This window comes from Danio aesculapii, chromosome 23 (assembly GCF_903798145.1).
Source record: "Danio aesculapii chromosome 23, fDanAes4.1, whole genome shotgun sequence".
In the NCBI taxonomy this organism is placed as follows: Eukaryota; Metazoa; Chordata; class Actinopteri; order Cypriniformes; family Danionidae; genus Danio; species Danio aesculapii.
In genome coordinates, this window is record NC_079457.1 from 47,210,566 (window position 1) to 47,236,089 (window position 25,524).

Consider the following 25,524-nt stretch of genomic DNA (forward strand, 5'->3'; position numbering starts at 1 on the left):
CCATTAGCCGGGGGACTTTCCAACCTCAGCACTACCAAAGCACCATTCTGTGCTTCCTTTTTGTGTCTGGTCACGGTTTGCTGTGGTGTAGAGTCCGCTCATCAGCGTGACCCGAACACAGCGCTCAGCAGAGAGACATGCTCTCTTCAGGCTGAGTTTGTTCATTCTCAAGCCCAGATTTAGAGTCAGAGTTTCAGCCTCCACTCACACAATGCCGGCTTTCACCATCTGACTTCACGCATGACCGCAACATCTCAATGACGCCTTCGGCAGGATAATCTACAACCTCACACACACATACGCACACAGTCGTCTGCTGGAATGACATTCACACACATTCATGCAAACACAGAAGCAGCATTCAAATGAATTAATATAAAGATCTGCCATTTGTAGCTCCAGCTCACTGCTGCCTCCGTCTGGCTCTCGGTGGAACTGCTTATCACACTCCTGTTTGATAAACCTCAAGATCCCTGTTTTGTTGGGTAGTTTTGATGCATAATTGTTTTTACTGTAGGTTTTCTAAACGACACTTTAAATGTGAACTTTATTTATATAAGGGGCAATCAATTCATTTTTTTATAGATATTTGATGGTGGACTCTATAGATTTATGTATTTCAGTTGAGATTGTCAAATATCGAATAAGAAATGCACAGTTCTAAGCACTTCACAGTACCTTTAACAGATCTACAAGGAACTCTGAATTTCACACTTCTGAGTACACACACAAGAAACCAATAGGCCAACAGTCTAGTAACCATTAAGGACACCATAACAACAGCATGGTACATCAAGATGATGAAGACAAACCCACTGTTTAATTTATTGTCATTAAACAGTTTTTAACCATATGTCACACGTGGAATTTTAGAAGTGAGGTTATAACATTGGTTTTTGCATGCTTGGTGAATCACTGACACATTGCGCATTGGATATATTTTGGGGTTTTAGGTCAAATTAATGGCGATAGATTCATTCTTTATTGTCCAAAAAGCCCATTCAGGGAAAAATTGGCAATAAATAGTCTGTTATATATAATAAAAAGGTGAAAGCACTAAGGATTCATGTAAACTTTAAGAGCTGTGTTCATCCAGTGAGTAGCCCGATTTCCATCCTAACAAAGAAAGATTAAAAGATTTTGTGTATTTGGTGCTGAAATAAAGCAAATTAATCTTTGGAATCAATTGTTAACTGCTGTGCATTAATCTTGTGACGTGAAATCTGACATTCATGATGCAGTCGAACGCACAAGTGCTCTAGTGAGCATTTGAATATATGGTTATAAATATAGCATAGAGCGCCATCTGCTTATAAAAACTAGCATAGAGCATCGCCTGCTGTTAAAAACAAGCCTAGAGTGCCTTTTGCTGTTAAAAACTAGCATAGAGCGCCTTTTGCTGTTAAAAACTGCTGCTAAATGACTAAATGTAAATGTAAAAACTAGCCTAGAGCGCCATCTGGTGTTAAAAACTAGCATAGAGCATCGTCTGCTGTTTAAAACTAGCCTAGAGCACCGTCTGCTGTTAAAAACTAGCCTAGAGCACCATCTGCTGTTAAAAACTAGCCCAGAGTATCTGTTGCTGTTAAAAACTAGCCTAGAGCACCATCTGCTGTTAAAAACTGGCCTAGAGCCCTGTCTGCTGTTAAAAACTATGCTCAGAATTGATTCAGGAGAGATTAGTGACTCCTTTTGAATCGATTTCTCAGAATCACTTTTTTGAAGCTCTAACAGCTATATTATGACGAGTACACATATAGTCAGTCCATGTCAAGACAATAATACTTCATCCCTGGGCTGTTTTTGCCAGCTAGCTTTCTCGTCTCACCGACATAAATATCTAGATAATGCCTGCGCTGCATTTGTACATTCCTGAGTGAAACAGCACCGCCACCATCAACATTACTTATTTGTGTCCAAACAGACATGAAAGAGAGAGAGTCTGTGGTTCCTATAGAAGAATAATGACAGCAACAGTTATTTCATTTTCATAACTCTGGGTTTGATCAGATGCCAGGGAACAATATGTCCTTAATGCTAACACTGTGTCCAAAACTGGAGATTTAAAGGGGACCTATTATGGAAAAAATCACTTTTATAAGGGGTTTAAACACAGTTGTGTGACAACAGTGTGTGAATTTAACCAGCTTCCAATAGTCAAAATTCAATCATTCTATTGTTTATAATCAGACTTGATCATAACAGTCTGCAGAAACACTTTGATTGACATTCTCCCTTTGTACGTGTCATCAGAGGGGGAAAGCCCCGCCCACTAGTGACTATCTCTCACTCATTAGCACAGGACGTTAGTCTTGTTTACGAATCTGCCTCTACGCTGACACAGGCATTTGTAGCTCCGCCTTCTTTCGAAAAAAGCTCAATCTCATTTAAATTTAAAGCGACAGTCACCAGAATGGCACAATTAGAGTCAAATGACCATCATATACTGTATCAAACTTCTAAATACGTCAATATAAATCTCATAATCTCAAAATGCAGTTTGACAGTACAGAAAAATACCTTTGTGCTGTTTTAAATATCAACATTTAAAATAACCTCTGTTTATATGATATTCAGAAATCATTTCTGTGTGTATTTGTGGCTCAAGATTAATTTATCATAGCTGAAAACAGTTGCTTCATATTTTTGTCAAATAAATGACAATAATGATTAAAATATGCATTTGAATGAATTATATTATACACTAACAGTATATTTATGATGCACTGTATAAAAATAGCAGTAAATTAGCAGTTATTTTGTGATTTGTTTTTATATTTTTCTCTTTTTTTAATGCTTTTGAATTGCATTATGGGACCTCCGTCTTTCCTCCAACAACTTTTAACCTCAAAAAGTTAGAAAAAGAGACTTTTCTGCACATTTGTAATAGTTTAAAGTGATCTAGTGTCTGTGTTGGTGTTGTATATTACGCTACAAACACCTTGTAATAAACTGCAGCACATTGTCTGTTATTTTACACACTCATTTCTCTATATGGGGAAGTACAGTGGCACAGGGGTTAGAGCTGTTGCCAAACAGTAAGTTCATTGGTTCGAGTCTAGGATGGGTCAGTTGGCATTTCTGTGTATAAATTGCATGTTCTCCCCGTGCTGGCGTGGGTTTCCTCCGGATGCTCCGGTTTCCCCCACAAGTCCAAACACATGCGGTATAGGTGAATTGGATAAACTAAATTGGCCGTAGTATATGAGTGTGTGTGTGTGAGTGTGTATGGGTGTTTCCCAGTAATGGGTAACAGCTTAAAGGGCATCTGCTGTGTAAAACATATGTTGGATAAGTTGGCGGTTCATTCCGCAGTAGCGACCCCTAATTAATAAAGGGATTAAGCTGTAATAAATGAATAAGTAACAAGTAAAATGAATGAATTAATTTCTCCATGTATTATTTTTTACATATTAAAATATTTCAAACTACGCAGTAAAAAAATGTTACTGCTTTATCTTTTTAGTTGAATCGAATAATATTTTTTACATCAGTCAAACTGACTAAAAATATGAAGTTAAACTTTGTGTTACTTAAAAAGAACTTATTAAAAATAATAATTTAACTAAAGCTTTTGTTGTGAAGGCTTTTAGTAATATATTATTTTGGTAACACTTTATTTGATGGTTCATTTGAGTATTAGTAGACTGTCTGCTTAATATCTGCTGATACTGCTGCTAAACAGACATTTAACTGACCATAAGAAACTTTGCAAATACATGTCAAGTACCTGCATTTCGTTGCCTTGTACTTGTACATGTGTGATGACAATAAATTGAATCTAATCTAATCTAATCAATTTACACTAACCCTAACAGTCTACTTATAATCTAATGAGAATTAGTTAGCGTGTAGATACAATATACCTTTGATTCAACAAACAGACCATCAAAATAAAGTGTGACCATATTTTTTTTATATAAAATATCTTGAATGACATTAATGTTACATAAAACATGTAAAGCCGATGCTCTCATGTCATGCTACGCTAGTCAGTGATGTTTGTGAGAATGTTGCTATTTCACCCATCTGTGTGCGCTATACTGTATAAAGATCATCTTTAGTTGACCCTTTTTAGTTTCCTCCTGTTATCATTCCTGTAATCGTGAAGGCAGGTTGTGTGTCTGATAGTCTGATTTGACTCAGATGTGTTTCCAGTTGATAAATTAAATCCACATGATGTACAGGAGACATCTAGTGGTGAAAATGTGCTGTAACCCAACAACAATCCCAGACGCAGAGTTTGTTTTGTGGTGGTGTTTTCCATGCCATTTACACATTTTAAAATGGATTTTGGATCACGCTTTATTTTAGGGTTCAATTCTCGCTACTAACAAACCATTATGACTTTTGCCTCAATAAGCTCCTCATTTGACGTTTATTTGGTGTGGTATAGGTTTTACACACACAAAAATAAATGACATTTGCTGTTTGTTCAAAGTACTTAAATAAGCTGAAACAACCCAATTCCTGGGTTTTTTGGGGGGACAACTGAACTGTTTTATGTTCAATCTTAAATTAAAACTAATAAATTAACAATCATTTCATGTTGTTCCAACACAAATCAATTGTGAAGCCAGCACTGTATACAGTGTAGGTATGTAGAATAAGATTGGGCAGAATATGTACTTTATACGTTTAACCCCAAATCAGGAAAAGTATGCCAGTAAGACAGTATGGACAACGCAAATTTAAAAGAAGTAGTGATTTCTAAATTTACTTTGATTTATATTTCATTGCAGACAACACAACAAACAATATTTAATGTGTTCCGCATGATTTTTATTATTTATTATTATTTTATTTCCCCAAATAAACACATTTCCCATTTTGGAACACATTTAAAACAAAAAAAAGTAGTATCAGTAAAGCATTTACCACTTTGTAATGTTTCCATTCCTTTTCACAACACTTAAAAGACGTTTAGGGACTGAAGACACCAACTGATGAAGTGTTTCAGGTGTCATTTTCTCCTATTCTTCCTGCAAACAAGTCTTAAGATGAGCAACAGTATGGGGTCTTCGTTGTCGCATTTTGCACTTCCAAATGCACCACACATTCTCTATTTGAGACAGGTCGGGACTGCTGGCAGGCCAGTCATGTACCTGTATCCTTTTCCTCCACAGCCTGGCCTTTGTAATGTGTGAATGTGGTTTTGCATTGTCTTGTTGAAATATACATGGTGCGTTATCCTGCTGGATGTAGAAATCAGAAGATGGAGACACTGTGGTCATAAAGGGATGGACATGGTCAGCAACAATCCTCAGGTAGGCTGTGGCGTTGACACCATGCTCAATTGGTACTAATGGACCCAAAGTGTGCCAAGAAAATATCCCCCACACCATTACACCACCACCAGCCTGAAGTGCTGATACAAGGCAGGATGGATCCATGCTTTCATGTTGTTGATGCCAAATTCTGACCCGACCATCCAAACGTGGCAGCAGAAATGGAGACTCATCAGACCAGGCAACGTTTCTCCAATCTTCTATTGTCCAGTTTTGGTGAGCCTGTGTGAATTGTAGCCTCAGTTTCCTGTTCTTAGCTGACAGGAGTGGCACCCGGTGTGGTCCTCTGCTGCTGTAGCCCATCCGCCTCAAGGTTGGACGTGTTGTGCATTCAGAGATGCTCTTCTGCAGACCTCGGTTGTAACGAGTGCTTATTTGAGTTACTGTCGCCTTTCTATCAGCTGGAACCAGTCTGGCCATTCTCCTCTGACCTCTGGCATCAACAAGGCATTTGCGCCCACAGAACTGCCGCTCACTGGATATTTCCTCTTTGTCGGACCATTCTCTGTAAACCCTAGAGATGGTTGTGCGTGAAAATCCCAGTAGATCAGCAGTTTCTGAAATACTCAGACCAGCCCGTCTGGCACCAACAACCATGCCTTGTTCAAAGTCACTTAAATCCCCTTTCTTCCCCATTCTGATGCTCGGTTTGAACTGCAGCAGATCGTCTTGACCATGTCTACATGCCTAAATGCGTTGAGTTGCTGCCATGTGATTGGCTGATTAGACATTTGCGTTAACGAGCAGTTGGACAGGTGTACCTAATAAAGAGCCTGGTGAGTGTATTATATGGCAGTACAGTACAGTACCATGAGGTTTACACACCTTTAAGGTACAAATGTGTACCTTTTGAAATGGAACCAGGTTTGTACTTTATTTCTGAGAGTGTAGGTTTCAGTAAAACAAGTATAATTTACTGAAAGATTTCTGTCATAGGAACGTTATTATTTAGAACTTTATAATAGTCAAAGAGTATTGACAATAATCAGAAATGTTTCTTGATCATCATGTCAGCATACTAACATCAATAATGGAATGGAATAAACTTTTTTTCTACAATATATTCATGCTTTTTTAAATTGTGAAACAATATTTCACAATATTGTGCTGTATTTTTAATTAAATGAAACTGATCCCAAACAGTAATACACATCTCTTTACTTTAATAAAGTAAAAAGAGATATTACATAAAAACAACATAACACTGTACTAAAACACGGTTCAAAACTATTTCATATATCTCATTTAAGTACAGCCATGTAAAATGGATTAAAAAGGGTAGAAAATGTTATATTCATACACCCAGATTTAACATTATAGACACAATTCCTTTAAAAATAAATTAAAAATCTAGTAATAGAGCTGCTAAAACACACCGCCAGGCCCAGCAACACGGCCTAATCACAAATTTCTATAAAAAATATGTGTTCAGATCTAGTACGCACTGACCAGAGAGGCGATGTAGACCCAAACGGAGAGCACATTACTGGGGTACGGGTGAACATACACAGCCAGAGCAAACTCGACATTTGGGGATTCAACTTTGTGGACCCCTGTGCTGTGAACTGCTTCAATGATCGGACGAAGCTCTGAGAAAGGAAGGTGCAGCGGAAACCCAGATATCTGAAAGAGGACAATGAGAAAAGAGGTCTAATGATGCACATTTAATGAAATAGAATAAGTCAGAGTCTCTCACAGTAAGTGAGAAAAGAAAAAAAATAGTGCAGGTAAAATAGAGTAAATACCACATTTTAGAAAGCTTGTCAGCAAAATCCCTGTCAAAACCAGCAATGACAAGGTAAGATACATGGTTCATAGATTATAGATTAAGCCATGCTCGTGCTCTTGTAGGCATAAGTTGTCACTTTTTGATAATTAAAAATAAAGAAATTAGCATTTGAGAATGTTTAGAAAATATAAAAGCGTCTACAACCTGTTATTCATCATAATTTAGTTACACATTTCCTACTCTTTAAGTGGAGCATATCCCCTAATGTGCATTGTATATGGTCGCCATGACAACTTAACATATTCTGGGCTCTATTTGAACGTTCTAGACGCAAAGTCTAAAGCGCAGGGCGCAAAAGCATTAAGAGCGTGTCTGAATCCACTTTTGCTATTTTAAAGGACGGAAAAATCCGCTCTGTGCCGCGGTGCATGGTCTAACAGGGTTGAGCTTATTCTTCTAATAAGTTACGGGTGTGTTTTGAGAATAGACCAATCAGAGTCTTATCTCTCATTCCCTTTAAGAGTCAGTTGCATCGTGCCATGGCGCATCTGCTATTTACATGACGGACTTTGAAAGTGGAAAAACTGAACGCTTCACTAGCGATAAAACAGTTAAACAGAGCATCTACAGCGCGAGGATAAAGAATGAGCCTTCTCCATTCAGCCTCTTTACTTTCTCTTTCGCTTTCTCTCTTTCGTGGATAAGGAAACGTGTTGGATGCACTCCACTGAAGACATCTATTAGCCTATATAATTAATTTTGTTTGTTAAGTGCAAAGATTTGTTTCTAAATTCAGTTCTAATTTACAGCAAAAGAAATAAATAAACAATGATAACGAAGTGTGGTCAAAAACTGAATTATACACAAATACACATGCTGTGCCCCATATGGTCCAAAACCCCACAGGTGGACAAATCTAAGATTCTTTTTAATAAAACAAATATAAATATGCATATAATAAAAAATACTAATGATAATATTAACATTATACAAAAGCAAATTGTTGTGAATAAACTGAAAAAGCCCCCCGAGATGAAGGCATGGAGGCAGTGGTTTTTATAATAATGTAGAAAATAATAATTTTTGTAATATTTTAATCCTTTAATTCGTTTTCATTTGTAAAGATATTTGTGTATTGCTGTACATCCTGCATGTTTTAAGCAACGTGTAAGCGAGGCGCACACCTAACGCGCTCTGCGCTGGACTTTAGATCTGCTCTCAGCTGGTCTATTGCACAGTCTATTTTAGTTTCACAAAATAGCAACGCGCAACAATGCGCCTTAACACACCTCTTTTCCAGACCAAAACACCCATGAGTCCACAAAGCAGCGCACATGGATTTGCTATTTAAACAACGTGGCGGAAAAACAGGAAAATTTGGTTGCGTTTTGGTCTGAAAACAACAACATGTAGTGGAAACACGTCTTGTGCCGTATTGCGCCGGGTGTATGATACAACACAAACTACACAAATACACTTCATTGAACATATACACATAGATATCACCTATATACTATATAACTGCAGGTTAGCTATGTTTATATATAACTTTAACTGTTAAAAGCTATTAGTTACTAGTTAAATTTATAGTAACTAATAAAGTTATGGTAACTAACTAACAACCTTAACTTTACCGAATTGCATTGTAATGCATTAATGTGCACCTTTTGTAAAGCTGCTTTGAAACAATAATCATTGTGAAAAGCGCTATACAAATAAAGTTGAATTGATGTGTGACTGACCCTGTATTCTCCCAATAGGCTCTGCAGCTCGAGGCGATGCTCCTCTGCCACCTCTCGTCCTCCGCTCAGCTCTAGTTTGGGCAGAAACTGGCGTAAAGTAGAGATGCAGTATCTGTTCCAGCGCGTGGGGTGACGAGGACGCCACTCCATCAGCTTCTCCCGCAAAACCTTCTCGATCCTACAGTACAGCAGAGACGCAGTTATCTGAATTCATAAGATTCCCTCAGCTGGCTATACTGTATATTTAAGCAGCCTGGAAACCTTCAAGTGCAAGACATAGCGCTCTCTTCAGCCGATGCTGATTCGACATGCTGACGTTAACCTGACAAAAGGCTAGATGTGGAAAATACCAACAACACTAGCCGGACCATTACTGACAGATGAATCGATGAAGCCCATGATGAAGCTGACTGTCAGCTTAGTGTGTCCTGGCCCTTAGTTAGCTAATGATGGTTTTGGGTAACACCCCATATCTGAAGAAATGCGTTTTATAATAACATGGCTAAAAACTCCTAGGCTGGCTTATCAACAACCACAAAAACCATACAAGAGTTCAATTAGATGTACGTAAGTGAAGTTTCATAAACTCATTTCAAGAGTTCCCACTTAGATATGCTTGGCGTATAAAGCAGGTTTGGCATGCTGTCCCGGGAGAGAACCCTGAGCTCGGAGATATTTGAGCCCAGGGCTCCCGCCCGGTCGATAAGCGTATCAGGAGATCCGAGATTAGGTAGGTCTCGAGAGCTCCCCCTTTAGAAAAGGGAGGAAAAGGAGGAGATGGGGTGGAAGGGGGGATTCTTTCAAATGAAGATAGAACAGTAGGGAGAAAATGATCCATTTATAGTAAACTAGGATCACTCTGATTGGATTATTACTGATTACAGATGAGTGGCCAGACGTGCTTAATCATATCACGTGCTCCTCTCGAAATTAGTTTATGAAACTTCACTTCGAGAGGATCTCGTGCTATGATTGATCGCAGCTGGTCCCACATCAACAATCATCGATAGACCAATCAAATGAATCCAAGCCTCCAATAAATAGCCTATTTTGTCTTACCTCCCTTATCTTGGCTTTTAAAGAATCCCCCGTCCACCCCATCTCCCCCTTTCCACCTTTACCAGGGCGAGCTCTCGAGACCTACCTCATCTTGTACGCCCTTACATGCTTATTGACCAGGCAGGAGTCCTGGGCTCAAGTATCTCAGAGCTCAGGGTTCTTTCCCAGGACAGCATGTAAACCCTTAATTAGTTTGAAGCAATAGCTAAGTGTGAACTCTTGAAATGTCTGTTTTCAAAAAAAGTAGATTAATAACTAACCTGTCTTGTAACTCAACAGCAGCTGTTCTGTCGGTCCGTCTGTACACTAGCGCGTCCGGCTGAAAAGACATCACTCAGAATCAACTCCCACCAATGAATTTAACCCAAATGACTACATACCAGATTTACTTCAGAAAGCCATTTTTGATGATCCAGAAGATTCTCTGGGAGATTCAGGGATAAAGATGAGCATGCTAAACGAAGGCCTGTGATTGGCTGAACAGTACCTGAACGCTCGAGAGGCCGGGATCAGGAAACGCTCGCGAGAAAAACGGTTTCCAGAGGTTTGGCTTGGAGATGTCGAAACTCATTCTCACCGGTGCAGCATACGGCTGGATATTAAACCACACCTGACACACACACACACACACACACAGAGAGAACCAAATTTATAAACGCATGTCAATGAAATCTTGTCAATGAAATCATATCACATGCAATAATAGACAAACCATACTAAACTTCCATGCAGCTTTGACCATTCAATTATTTTTTTGTGCTGGGCTTTTAATATAAGCATAATACAACCCTCAGTCAGAACGTGTCCTGTTTACCTTTGATTATTTTAATTATTTATACTAAAATAATATTTAAAAGACTCAATTTAAACATTTAAAGGGATAGTTCACCATTTACTCACACTCAAGTGGTTCAACACTTTAATGAGTTTCTTTATTTTATTGAGCACTGAAAAATGATGGTAAAAATCAGTCATTGACATCTATAGTAAGAACAAAATATTAAGCAAGTCAATGGCTGTTTTTTCCAGCATTTGTTTGACCCCAAAACATGTCATTTTAAATCTTTACACTTGTCCTTTAACCCACTGTCCGTTTACCCAATTTGAATCATTGCAAACAGAATCAAATTTAGTATAATCACTTATTCTCTATGTTTTTAATATTGTATAATAATATATATTCATATTTAATAAGTACAGGTCTCCCATATTTTGACATTTTTCTTTGATTTATTTAAAGCTGTCAGACATAAGCCGACACTTGCATTTAATATGTTTTCTATGCAAATAAATTAACCTGTTGTAAATGTAATCTGAGTAATTAAGATTAAAGAAGCCTAACCACATGACAGAAATATTATAGTATTAAAAATATACTGAAAACTATTTTCTAATAATATCCAGTATAAATAAACGATGCATTTCAAATAAATAAGCACAGAGGAATTCGTTCACATCTAATGAAACAAATCTAAATGTTTGTACATTTTAGGCAATTTTATGTGACTGTAACATCTAGTTTTCCCAGAGCAATGTCTATATAGACTGTTTCAGGTGTGTTTACTAACGTTATCTGCGTTGATCAGGCAGCCGATGGTCTGTAGAGGACAGAAAACGTCGTACTGTCCGTAATGCTGGCCGGTGCTGGCGTTCCAGATCACATAGCGGCTCTGCTCATACGTCAAAACATACGCTGTAGGGCCCTGAAACAAACACAAAACAAACTTCCGATGGTGATGCATTCAGTCATGTCAAGTTGTCAAAACAAACAATGTCATCTTCGCATTTAAAATGCTATAACTGAGCGAATGCCACTTAATGACATATATACTGTTTATAAGTTGTTATAAAGGTGTTATGTCATGATTATAAAGGTTTCATCACAGTCTTATGAACACCCATTCATGTAAAGTGCTACCGAAAAAAAAGGTTCAAACTAACTAGTAGCTTCTAAGAACGCTTTCACAGATAGACGTTTGTTTGGGAAGCTGGTGCATTTGCCCCATTAGCTCGGTTGGTTTGGGCATAAGTGAAACTTGGAATCACGCTCTGATCTGCGCCAAAACAATTGCTCTGAGATGGCCTGAACAAGGGGGTCCCGGCTTAATTGAAACAAAATTAAAACTTAATTGAGCGGATCGAATTGAAAATAGAGCGGATCGAATAGACTAACGAAGCAGGCTATATCACAGTGTATTACAGATATATAATATGCAAGAGAGAATTATGAGTAGGACGGGATGTCATTCATGATCTGCCTGCAGTCTCGGTTCATCTGTTAATTCTCTCTACAATGTAAAGTCTATAATGATGCATAAATCCAGCCGACATTTTTAAAGCTTATAATTAATAACGAAAGATGAATAAAAACAAAAAGTTATTTTTAAATAGCTAATTAAATATGACAAAAAAGAATGGGCAATAGATTGATAGCTTCAGTAGACAGATTCCTACAAGCCTTGACAGCTGAATTGAGGCTGTGTATGATAAGTCTTAGCTCTGATTTATCTTTGGTGACGATGTCTGTGGGCGCCACCATTCAAAATGAAAATGGAAAGTGTCTTATTGCTCATAAAAGCAAATAACGAGGTATGATGGCTGAGCAGAATCCTGCAAAATAAAGCAAACTCTAACCAATATGAGGAGAGTTTACTCGCACGTGACTTGTTTAAACCACTTTGGTCTGCCGTGTGAAAGCGAACCGTACCAAGAACAAAACACCACATTGTACCAATCTGAATCCCTGTTTCAAATCAAAACAATCAATCTACAGGTGTGAAAGCACCCTAAGCCTCTAGTGTAGACTTGAAATTCCAGTTTAGGCAAGAACAGCTGGCGCAACCCTACCCAGGTGTAAACAGGCCTTTAGTAAATTATCTGTGTGGCGTGTGACCGACCTCAGGAATGGCAGAGCCGATAATAAGCCACGCCCTTTTCCCCATTGACAGAAAGTAGTTACAGAGCAGCACGGCATGTTCCTCCTCATCTCCAGCAAGCAATGTCAAAAATTGCTAAGAAAAAAAAAACAAATACAGATTAGCATAAACGTCATTTCAGATGCTGCATGACATTGGAAAAATGTTGGGTTACACAACAACTCAGTGTTTTTGGAGTGTATGAACTAGTTAAACTGAATTAGAATATAGATTACAAAATCATACAAATGAGCAATAAATAGTGTTTTATATATTTTTGGGACGTCTTAAAAGGACAGTTCACCCAAAAATGAGATTTTTCTCACTATTTACTCTCCCTCAAATAGTTCCAAACCTTTATGAGTTTTATTTATCCATTTATTATTTCATTCTTCTCTTGAACACACACACACACACAAATATGCACATGCACACACACACGTTTGTTTTTGTGAAAAGTAGGTGCATTACATAGGTTTCCATTAATTTTATACTGTCCAAACCGTATATTGTATTGCCCTCACCCCACCCTACCCCCCTTAACCCAACCATCACAGGAGACAGTGTGCAGCTTTACTCTCTGATTAAACTCATGCTGTGGGATTTATAAGCTTTTTGAGAAATGAGGGCGTCAGCAATGTCCTCATATTTCACCTCCTTTTTGTAATACCTGTGTCATACCCATGTCATTATACAGATTTGTACATTCACACACACACACACACACGCACACACACACGCACGCACACACGCACGCACGCATGCACATACACACACATAATATAATATAATATAATATAATATAATATAATATAATATAATGTAATGTAATATAATATATATAATATAAATAATATAATATAAATAATATATAATATAATATAATAATAAAATATAATATAATAATATAATACAATATAATATAATATAACATAATATAAATTATATTATATAAATAATATAATATAATATAATATAATACAATATAATATAACATAATATAAATAATAAAATATAAATAATATAATATAATATAATATAATATAATATAATATAATATAATATAAATAATAAAATATAAATAATATAATATAATATAATATAATATAATAAATATAATATAATATAACATGACATAGGAGAGTGCAACATTTTTAAATGATAATATAATTATAAAACTATATGAATATATATATATATAAATTATAAAACATTTTATATTTTTATATTTTATGTATATTCTAGTATATGGAATACTAATGTTTTTTTACTAAGCGGAAAGTCAAACCGTTTCCCTGATGACGCTTTACTGTTGCCAAATTAAAGTGACAAAATTAATAAGTGACCTAATACCTGCAATGAGTATAACCGCATTCACCATCGGGTGGCGCTATACTCACTCTCATAGGAAAATTTTGCTTTCACAATCCAAAATAAATAAAGTAATCTAACATGTGCGGCCGATAGCTCCGCCCCTTCCGCTACATAAGCAAAGCTGCAGCCGTTGAGTGTGTGAAGTGTCCATCGTTTCACACTTCATTTAACCAGTTGAATGAGTGCATCATCCGGGTAATTAAAGTGCACTTATTATTTTAAGAGTAAACGCACTACTTACACTATTTACACTACAAAATGGCATAGAATAGTGCATAAGTATGCGATTTGGGACGCCCCTTATGACTGTGTGTGTGAGAATTTGAATTTAATTTTTGATTGGAATTTCGCTGTGCACACTGTGACGTCGATGCTGAAACAATATATACAGCAGTGCTAAGCAGAAACAAACAGAGAGTAAAACTCCTCACGTCACATGTGCTCCACAGGTCACAAACTCCAGCAAAAGACACACTGTCTGGAAGAGAAGGGATGAGCGAGACGTACCGCGCCACTAACTCCTGCAGAGAGAGAGACAGATATGAGTGTGTGAGACACCGAACACACACTGAGACAGAAGACTATGTGAGACACCGAACACTGAGTGACAGAAGAGTGTCTGTCAGTAGAGGGCGAACCGTGCTGTCCTGTGTGCCGTTAGGGGAAGCGTCCAGCAGCTCCTGCGGAGGGTTCAGAGGGCGAATGAAGCGCGTGACGAACACCGTTTTGCCATTGATGTCGATGACGGTGGTGATGCAGGGCCGGTCTGAGAACCGCCGACTCGCATCCTTCTCAAACACTTCACTGGCCAATAACACACGCTCAACTTCCTGAGAATCAAACTGAGAGGATGGAGACCATTTAACACACAGAGAGTGTGCACAATACACACACATACAGCACACACACACATACAGGATCAAAAGTACGGGGTCAATAGGATTATACATAGGATATACAGTTAAAGTCAAAATGATTGGCCCTCCTGTAAATTTCTTTTTAGATATTTCCCAAATGATGATAAACAGAGCGAGGATTTTTTCACAGTATTTCCTATAATATTTGTTCTTCTGGAGAAAGTAAGTGTTTTATTTCGGCTAGGATGAAAGCAGTTTTTAGTCTTTTAAAACCATTTAAGGATCAATATTATTAACCCCCTTAAGCAGCTTTGTCTGGTTCTTGAATCTGATTGGCTGATAGCTGTGCGATATTCTACAATATCAGCACTCGTACAGCCTCTTCACCTATGTGTTGTATTACTCCACCCAAATAGAGTAGCGAGCAGAAGAGTGAATAACTACAGTTACAGCTACAGTTTGACAAATATTGCAGCTGTTGGACAACATAATCTACTTTTGAGGCTTTTTTTAGGTGAGAATGTATTTGTTTAGATTGCAACTATGCAGTTTATTTATAAGGATAGTGCCTTCTTAACAATATTTATAATTTCTGACATTCAGCGCGTCGGCGGCCATCAGCCGTTATACTGAGCAGAGCACGGTTGATGTTCCGCCACAAGATGGCGAAAGAGACTGCATAATAAGTCTTTAGGGGAGGAAAACTCAAGCGGTTTCTCAGCATAAATTTCTAACAGCAGCTGATCAAGATATTATAAAATAGGTAAGTGACATTCTCGCAACTTGATCTCTCTCTTTTGTGTTTTGTGGTGCTGTAGTTATACCATAGTAATCTGCTAGTGTTTGCTTTGGTTTTTTCAGGGTTAATTTTTGTGATCTCCCGATTGCAACAGAGAAATACTGGGAAATCTCTGTAGACTGATGGCATTTCATGCTGTTTAGCCTTATAATCTTAAAATGTGAGCAAAATCACTTGTTTTGTCATCACTTTAGACATTACGCTAGAGAATCATTCAAACACTAGCTCTAAAGTGACATTTGTGAAGTAGCAGCGGTTTCTACTGTTCTGACGTCAGCTGCAGATGTGAAGGAATATTGGAAAAAAGTAGTTCCTCTTACAAAAGGATTTTTGAGACTCTCCGTGTTTGATTATCTTTTTTATACACAATTATGCCATCGAACTGTTGTATAAATGCAATATTACACTCGTAGCAGTGTGATATGCCTGGATATCATCACTGGTGGCACTCTAAGGTGCTCAGTCTGCGGCCGTATTTTTAAGTATATATATATATATACAGTTGAAATCAGAATTATCAAACCTGCTTTGAATTTTTTTCAGCAATTTTTAACAGTATTTTTTATAATATTTTTTCTTCTGGAGAAAGACTTATTTGTTTTATTTCAGCTAAAATAAAAGCAGTTTTTAATTTCTTTAATAACCATTTTCAGGTCAAAATTATTAGCCCCTTTAAGCTAGATTTTTTTCGATAGTCTACAGAAAAAACATCATTATACAATAACTTGCCAAATTACCCTAACCTGCCTAGTTGACCTAATTAACCTAGTTAAGCATTTAAATGTCACTTTAAGCTGTATAGAAGTGTCTTGAAGAATATCTAGTCAAATATTATTTACTGTCATCATGATAAAGAGAAAAGAAATAGAAACAGTTATTAGAAATGAGTTATTAAAACTATTATGTTTAGAAATGTGTTGAAAAAATCCGCTCTCCGTTAAACAGAAATTGGGGAAATAAATAAACGGGGGCTAATAATTCAGGGGGTTTAATAATTCTGACTTTACTGTACATATCCATACATACACATATACATATACATATACATATACATATATATATATATATATATACATATATATATATATATATATATATATATATATATATATATATATATATATATATATATATATATATATATATATATATATATATATATACACATATACATATATATATATATATATATATATATATATATATATATATATATATATATATATATATATATATACATATGTGTGTATATATATATATATATATATATATATATATATATATATATATATATATATATATATATATATATATATATATATATATATATATATATATATATATTAATTATTATTATTCACTTCATGAAGAAACATCTAATCTTATCAACCCCCAACTGTTTAAACGGTAACATACAAACTAGTAGATTCAACAGGGAGAAAGACTTAAAAAGCACTGATCTGACAGACTGATCTAGGCAGATGTCCACTAAACAGACAACACTTTCAGGAATGTTTTGGCTTCAGCTGCGAGCAATAGCTGTTTGCTCTTTGATGCACACAGATGCTGCCCATTTACACATTTCCAGTCATTTTTTTTAAACTCTCTATTTATGAAAACAAAAACTGCCCTCAAATGCACTCAAACAGGTAAAAACTCTGATGGGTCTTAGAAACAACCCTTATAATTGAAATGAGCATCTTGTCAACATGCTAAAGTACACATATTATGCCCATTTAAATAAGTTAAATAAGCCTCCGATGTCCCTAGAGTGTGATAGTGAAGTTTCAGCTCAAAATCCAAATTGTCCTGTTTTGGTGACTGTCACTTTAAATTCAGTTGAGATTTGCTCTTTTCAAAAGAGAGCAGAGCTACAAATGCCTGTGTGTCAGCATAGTGGCAAGATTTAAAACAGGACTAACGTCCTCTCTGTGAAAAACTGATAATGTCAGAATGCCTCAGTCTATGGAGAGTCTGCTGGTCATTTGTGCTTCATCTAAAACTCCACATCATTTATCATCATCTTAGGTCACTGACATTATCTTCAGCAGCTCAAAATGTAAGATGGCTGCTTCTCACTCAGGGCTGTCTATGCTAATGAGGGAGAGATGGTCACTAGTGGGCGGGGCTTTCCCCCTCTGATGACACGTACAAAGGGAGAATGTCAATCAAAGTGTTTCTGCAGACTGTTTATATCAAGTCTGATTATAAAAAATGAATGAATGAATTTGGACTATTATGAGCTGGTTATATTCACACACTGCTACACACAACTGTGTTTAAACCCCTTATAAAAGTAATTTTTGCATAATAGGTCCTCTTTAAAGCAATTTCATTACCCCTGAATCCTTTTACAGGTTAGAATATATCCTATGGGTGATTGTTCTCTATCTAGACAGTCATTTTTTAGCATCCAAATGTGTAAACTGAGTTCAGTATCTGTTATTTGTCAAGGTTACTGATATTTTTGGTCATTACATATGGTCCAGTGTACTCATCTATTTGAACATTTACTTCACTATATGTTGGTTTAATGCTTTGCTCCACAGACTCACATCGCAAGAAAAGGTGATTTCATATTGGGTGTTTGATTTTGACCAATCATATTGATATTTTTGACTTGTAGAGTGTGTTTTTGTGCTGCTCTTGTGTAATATAGGCTTGTTGTGGATTATGAAATCATTATCTTAATGAGTGGTTTACTAAATCACTCATTCAAATGATTCCTCCAAACAGCAGAGTCATTTAGAAACAAGGCATGCTCCTTTCTTCATTTGAATTGGCGACTCAATTGATTCATTCTAAACCAAACTGATTCAGAATCAAACACCACAGTGCTGCACTGAGATGAAAATGAGTAGTCTGAAACTCTTTATTGGAGAAAAAAAAATACATTCTGTGTTTAAAACATCACATTTGTGATTACACTCGTGCTAAAATTCAAGTAAACGGCACTCTTGCTTTTGTGATTTTACCAAATTAATACTACTAATAATATAACGCAGGATTATAAAGGGATATTTTTGCTTTCATAGATTGAATCACAGCCTTATTTTCACTGCATTCAATTTGTGTTTTTGTTTGTTTTTTTGCACCATATCTTTTGTCACCTCATAAATTGTTAAAACAATAGTTTTGATTTTATTACAGACTGTAAATATCGCACACCCCAATGTTACGATTCTACAAACTGTTGAGCGGTAGTAATAATTTACTGTGGTAATGGGCAGCATTTCACACTTGTGCTGTTTCCAAAACATTCCTTAATTCTGGGATATCAGACACCAGATTCGTTACCTTCACTTCCTTCATCTATCAAAAGCAGCCACAAAGAACAAAGAGAAAGAAAAGGATATTGAAAGACCTCCTAAACTCATTAAAACTATTAGTCAACAAAACATTTTCAAACAAAAACAAATAATACAATTAATGAAAATTTCAATTAAACAAAAACAAACAACAATCGCTGAAAAACTAAACTAAAATAATAATTAGCAAAAATAAATAACGGTTTCCAGAATTAATAACCGCTCATTCTGTGGCTGTTTAGAGAAATAACTGTATATGCGATTTTACACACAAACACAGACAAGCACATAATAACATACAACATATTTTCTATATAAACAAAATATATAGTGTATATAGTGTAATATATATATATATATATATATATATATATATATATATATATATATATATATATATATATATATATATATATATATATATATATATATATATATATGTATAGAGAGATAGACAGACAGACAGACAGACAGACAGACAGACAGACAGACAGACAGACAGACAGACAGACAGACAGACAGACAGACAGACAGACAGACAGACAGACAGATAGATAGATAGATAGATAGATAGATAGATAGATAGATAGATAGATAGATATGTTTTTTTTTCTTTTATTCCATGCATTTGTGTAGTTTTGGATTCAGTGTTTGTTGAAGCGATTATTTTTATTAATATTAATATTATTTGATTGTGAGGTTTGCACACGAGTTAATGTAATCTGTGCAAATGCTACACTTTTCTGTTAAGTCTGATAAACTACTACACAATAACTAAAGCGGAAATAGAATATATAAAAACTGAAAATGTAAACCAAACAAAACCATTGATAAAACTAAACTGAAATGAACAGCAAACTTTAAAAACAGTATCAAAGTCAACACTAGTTTAATAACTATAATAACCTTCACTCCTACGAGTAGTTTGATTAGAAAAGACAGGAATCGGCAACACTTTAGTTTAGGCCACAATTCATGTTATTAACTACTGGCTTATTACCTTATTATTAATAAAATAACTTTTCATTAGTAGTTATAAAGTATGACCGTATTCTCCAACCCTAATCCTACCTTACTAAGTGTAAATAAACAGCTAATTATTAGTTTATTAAGTTAGTAGCATTATTGGTTTGTTAATACCATGACCTAACATACAACAAAGAACATTTACGAAAGAAACTGACCCAAGCTAAATCATGCCACAACACTGTTTAACTAAAACTCTGTACCACTGTTCAACTTCATAAGAACTCCTGATATAACCAAGCTAATTTTTACTAAAGTAATTTCTATTTATTGTCTATTTACCCTCCTCTTGTAGTGTTTTTGCTATTTGTATGCACCCAGGGTCTGAGAGTAACATACATTCAATTCTCTGCATGTCTGTACATGTAGCATAATGACAATGAAGCTGACTTTAAAGATTCAAGTTCACAATATCGCCATTTGGTATAATAACAGAGCACATCTCCGCAAATTACAAACTCCAGATTTAATAAATGCACTAAAACCAAACACTTTTCATGCAATTAACCATTGACTTATTACCTGTCAATTGTTAAGATATTAACTGTTCATTATTAGTTGTTATAAAGTTTGATCTCATTCTGTATCCCTAATCCTAGCCAATACCTAAACCCAATTTCACCATCACTAACTATTAATGTATGAATGTAAGATGTTAGATTAGTCTGTCGTACCTTCTCTCTGACCGTGTCTCCAGGCACGAGCTGCGGCTCAATGGTGATGAAGAGGCTGAGGAAACTGCCTTCACTGGGGCTGCGGACGGCATCATATCCACCTTCGCTGCCCAGACTGCGCTCTTTACTGTATCCCAGCAGCACTGGAGGAGTGCACACCTTAAACGTCCCGTCAATCTGAACACACAGATCCAGAGTCAAATGTGGATATTTTCAGCTTTACTGACAGATACGCTCAATCAGCTTCTATCAGGACTGATCATTTTGAGGGTTATATTAGTGCAGGGATGTAGGACTCAAATTAGGTTAATTTGATTAGATTAATAACTCCTGTACAGCAGTCCCACAACATTATGACACTCAATGACACTTGAATACCCTGTCAGTAATGTCTAGTGTCTAATAATGAGCTTTATACAGTGTCTGCTGTAATGTTAATGTTGTTTTTGTGTGTTTACATAGATGAATATGGCCACTGTGTAAACACACAGTACAGTTACGATCTTATATGCCACATTAGATGGTTATAATAACATGATATATGCCTTCAGTGATTTCCTGAAGATAAATATAAAAATATAACGCAACTGGAATAACTCCAGCAGTCGCCATTGTCTGATCTCATATGAAGCAAGAGATCACGATGACATATGATGAGGTGTGCAGGTGCTGTAGTGCTGTCCCAATTCTTAGGGGTAAATTTTGAAGCCCTTCCCCTAAACCCTAGGTTGTAAGGGTCTACGGGAAGGGGTAGGGGTACAAAAATGATTTGGGATTGGGCCCTACTGACTTGCTTGACAATATCAGTCTTGTAGAACCAGGGGGAGTATTGCCGCTCTGACAGCCAAGTTGGGTCAAAGCCCGTCATTCGGTGTAGAAATGGAAAGTTCAGATCTTTTAACTGACTCGGAGATGAACAAATCTTTTTTCGAGTCATTTTGTTCAATTTGACAAAATATTAATAAAAATATTACGAGTTGCTTCAACAACTAGCCCCAACGTTGATCACACTACAAACAAGTCATAACTAGAATGATATAAGAAAGAGAAAATAATCATTTATTGTTGACCTGCTCTTTTGTCTATGATTATGTCAGCTCACCTCTTCTGACAGGTCTTTAAATTTGAGTGGTTCGTTCATATCACACTGATAATCCCATATAAACTTAGCTAATGCATACAGCCTGAGCCAAAAGGAGCCATGATTAGTTCGCCTTTCGAGTCTTCTTGTTTTCGAGTCATTCGTTCATCACGTGACAGCATGTAAAGCGAGATGACTCACACCGAGGACTCGAGAAATAAACTGATCAACTCTTATTACAGGTCTAAATGTATATGACTGGCTTCTGTCTTTCACGTGATACCGATAGAAGACTAGAAAAAGGAACTAATCTTCCACATGCACAAATTTGCGCGTGCACAAACGAATGAATCACTCCCTCAGAGGACTCATTGTTCTGGAGTCACGTAAAAGATTCGTTCAAAATGATTCGCCTGTCAGATGTGGCGTGCACTCTCATTCCCATACAGCAGAGAGTGTCTGTGTCGAACTCCACCGTGCGCGATTCAGAGAGCAGACGTCTGTGAACGCGTCACCATGTAGAGACAGAAATGACATGACGTTGTGTAAATAAGATATTACATACGGATATTTAACTTGTTTATTAAAAGTTGTGATCTGGCACTAAATATAGAAAATACAATCAACTTGACTTTAAGGAGGGCGGTGAAAGCCGTTGGGAGAGCGGGGCGCCCCCTAATATAATAGTAGGGGAAACACTGAATACTGTTTTACCCGTGACTGCAGGTAGATGGTGCTGAAGGGGATGTTGATGGAGCCGAGCCAGTGGCGCTCGATGCGAGTGTGGATGGTGTTTCCTCTCTCCCTCTCGTCCTGAACGGGTGAACACACACGATGGTCACGTCTGTTTCACATCATGTGGTTTATAATGTTTCATATGTGGTTGTTTCTCACCTCCACTACGTCATAGAGCAGCTCGTCAAAGATGTTGATGAAGACCTCGTCTCTGACCGACTGCAGGCTGGTGGAGCTGTAGTCTCCATTAGGAGCACTGAGAGAGAGAGAGAGAGAGAGAGAGAGAGAGAAAGGACACCGTTTATTCATGCCCTGAGGACACCGAAACTCAAGGTGGACACAATATGGAAATAACACTGACTTTTTTTGCATTATATCAAAACACTGAGCTGCCTTCCGAGACAAAAGGCATTTAAACTGCAGCACTATGCTCCCTTCATTCATTTTCTTTTCGGCTTAGTCCCTTTATTAATCCAGGGTTGCCACAGCGGAATGAACCACCAACTTATCCAGCACATGTTTTACGCAGTTGTTACATATTTGTGCTGTTTCTCTTTCTCTCGCTCTCTCTCTGTTCTCCCATATCTGCTTTCATTATTCTCAGGTTCCGTTCATTGGTCTATTCAGCTGTCAGTCTATTCCTCCCCGGTTACGCCATTCTTACGTCACATCCAATAAGCAAAGACCACCCGTCATAAAAGCGCACGCCAGGCCCCTTCCTTCTCTTGTCTTCTTTCTCCCGCTTGTTTGTGTTTATTGTGTTGCGTTACGAAAGAACCCTGTCTAACTGTGTATTTTGTTGTTGCCCGTTTCTGTGTGCACGTTATGCGTCTGTTATTCGTATATCATTCCATTTCTCTGTTTACGTTGTTTACGAGGCTTGAACAAAGCGGACAGGTAAGAAGGTCACGTGACATACATTTTGCAACACTTAGGACTACTCTTTTGTATAGTACATTAGGTTAGGGGCAAGCGCCACCCCTTGTACTTTTGGATAGATAGATAGAGTAGACAGTCAGGACTCGGAAGACTCTTCGTGTGTTAATTATTTAGTTTTCTTATAGTTAGTTAGCTAGATGCTTCTGGGAAGTTAGATTTAGTTTGGGTTTTGTTCTTGTCATTTCTTTAGCGCCGCCTGCGTCCCTTCTGCCAGCTCTCCTGTTTTTCCCCGTCTTTGTATTTGTCTCTCAGTGTTGTAAATACTGTAAATAGTATATTTTTGCCTTACTTTTTCTTTAATTTGGATTCATTTGTGTTTTTGTTCACTTTTGGGAATTATAAATAGTAAATTTTTTTGGTATTATTTTGGTTGTCACTTATTCACTGTTTGTATAAATATATTTTAATTACATAAATGTCAAACCCCACCATCCCCTAGACTAACATCAGGGGTTTGTAACACAGTTCATGCCCTTCCAGCTGCAACCCATCTCTGGGAAACACCCATACACACTCATACACTACGGGCAATTTAGCCTACCCAATTTATCTATACCACATGTCTTTGGACTGTGGGGGAAACCGGGGCACCCGGAGGAAACCCACGCGAACGCGGGGAGAACATGCAAACTTCACAGAGAAATGACCCAGCCGAAACTCGAACCAGCGACCTTCTTGCTGTGAGGCAACAGCACTACGTACTGCGCCACCACATCGCCTATGCTGCCTTCTAATCTAACACATCTAATTTTAATGTCATCACATTTTTAGCTAAAGTATAATACGTATGTTGCATCATATTTCAAAGAACCTCAATGCATTTTAAAAAATAAATTTAATAAAAAACTTAAACAAGTAAATTAATCAAAGAAAAAATATAAACTTTAGCATTTCAAATTTGTTTGTAAAAATATTTATGTTTACACTTTTACATTGGAAGGGTCAATATCACAGCTTTTTAAAGGCCACCTATGGTAAAAAATCTACTTTTCAAGCTGTTTGGACAGACATATGTGCATGTATGGTGTATAGAGCGTCATATTGGGGTGATATAAACACACCCAGTGCTTTTTTTTTCACTTTAACAACATAAAAAACGGTGGACCAATTGGAGCTGTTTTCAAATCGACCGCTACCTGACGTAGGAGTGCGGTCCCCCTACCCACATATATTGATTGACAGGCGCGTCATCATATCCTCAGTTTGTTGATTCACGTCCGCCATTTTCAGCGTGAGTCGAAGCGATATCACTAAAGGAACACGCTAGCTCTATTTTTAGATGCAAGGCTCATTGGGCTCAACACAAGATCAATATTCTCCACATTATCGCTCTAATCGGAATTATTGGTTGTATCTTTAGGTAGGTTTGCAGACATGTGTACTTCTCATTGAGTCTACCTTATACTTCAGCCGTTTGCATTTCTCGCGATCCCAGAAGCTCCCTGTGATCTTAACTAGCATGCGTTTTAGAATTCTAAACATCGGTTTCTATCAGGGTACACTCAAGTCGATGGCTGGGCGCCGCGGACCGCTGCAGAAACCTATGTTTAGAATTTAAAAATGCGTGGCGTGACGATTCGGGACACTTCATGTCTCTGCCGCGCCACAGAGAGTGTCTGGTGTGCCGTGTCGCAGCTTCAAGCGGCGCATCCCGTGCCTCAGTCAAAGTTAATTCAGTGTGCGTGGTTATTAGTTTCTGTGTACAAGCTCGGCACTTGAAACTAGCACACAGTTGGCTGTAAAACTGTACAAAGACACAAATGATTGTGTACTCTCTGCTTGGTCTGTGTCTGAGTCGTACATGTACGACTGAATGCTGAACCTCTTCCTCCAGCTCGTTCTCTCGTTCTCTCAGTCTGCCTGTCACACCCCTAAATCAGCGAGCTGTGGACACGCCCCCAACATGACACTTTTTAACACATTATAATAAACAAATCTGAATTGTGTTTTAAACTGAACCTAAACTGGCACACTCAGAAGAACCAGAATATTAATATT

The 25,524-nt window shown here is 37.1% G+C and overlaps 1 protein-coding gene across 2 annotated transcripts in view; it reads right to left on the minus strand.

Annotated features, from left to right (window-relative positions):
- Positions 1-6,498: 6,498 nt before the first annotated feature.
- The window catches only part of cc2d2a (coiled-coil and C2 domain containing 2A), a 57,402-nt gene continuing 38,376 nt past the window's right edge, over positions 6,499-25,524 (minus strand). For both annotated transcript variants that reach the window (XM_056449699.1, XM_056449700.1), the window contains 11 exons: positions 22,747-22,843; positions 22,567-22,665; positions 20,772-20,948; positions 14,746-14,949; positions 14,539-14,628; positions 12,716-12,829; positions 11,387-11,521; positions 10,306-10,428; positions 10,079-10,137; positions 8,760-8,937; positions 6,499-6,911 (listed from right to left, as the gene is read on the minus strand). In XM_056449699.1, the coding sequence (XP_056305674.1) occupies positions 6,723-6,911; positions 8,760-8,937; positions 10,079-10,137; positions 10,306-10,428; positions 11,387-11,521; positions 12,716-12,829; positions 14,539-14,628; positions 14,746-14,949; positions 20,772-20,948; positions 22,567-22,665; positions 22,747-22,843 (1,465 nt within the window). In that variant the 3' untranslated portion in view covers positions 6,499-6,722. The remainder of the gene's footprint in view (positions 6,912-8,759; positions 8,938-10,078; positions 10,138-10,305; positions 10,429-11,386; positions 11,522-12,715; positions 12,830-14,538; positions 14,629-14,745; positions 14,950-20,771; positions 20,949-22,566; positions 22,666-22,746; positions 22,844-25,524) is intronic.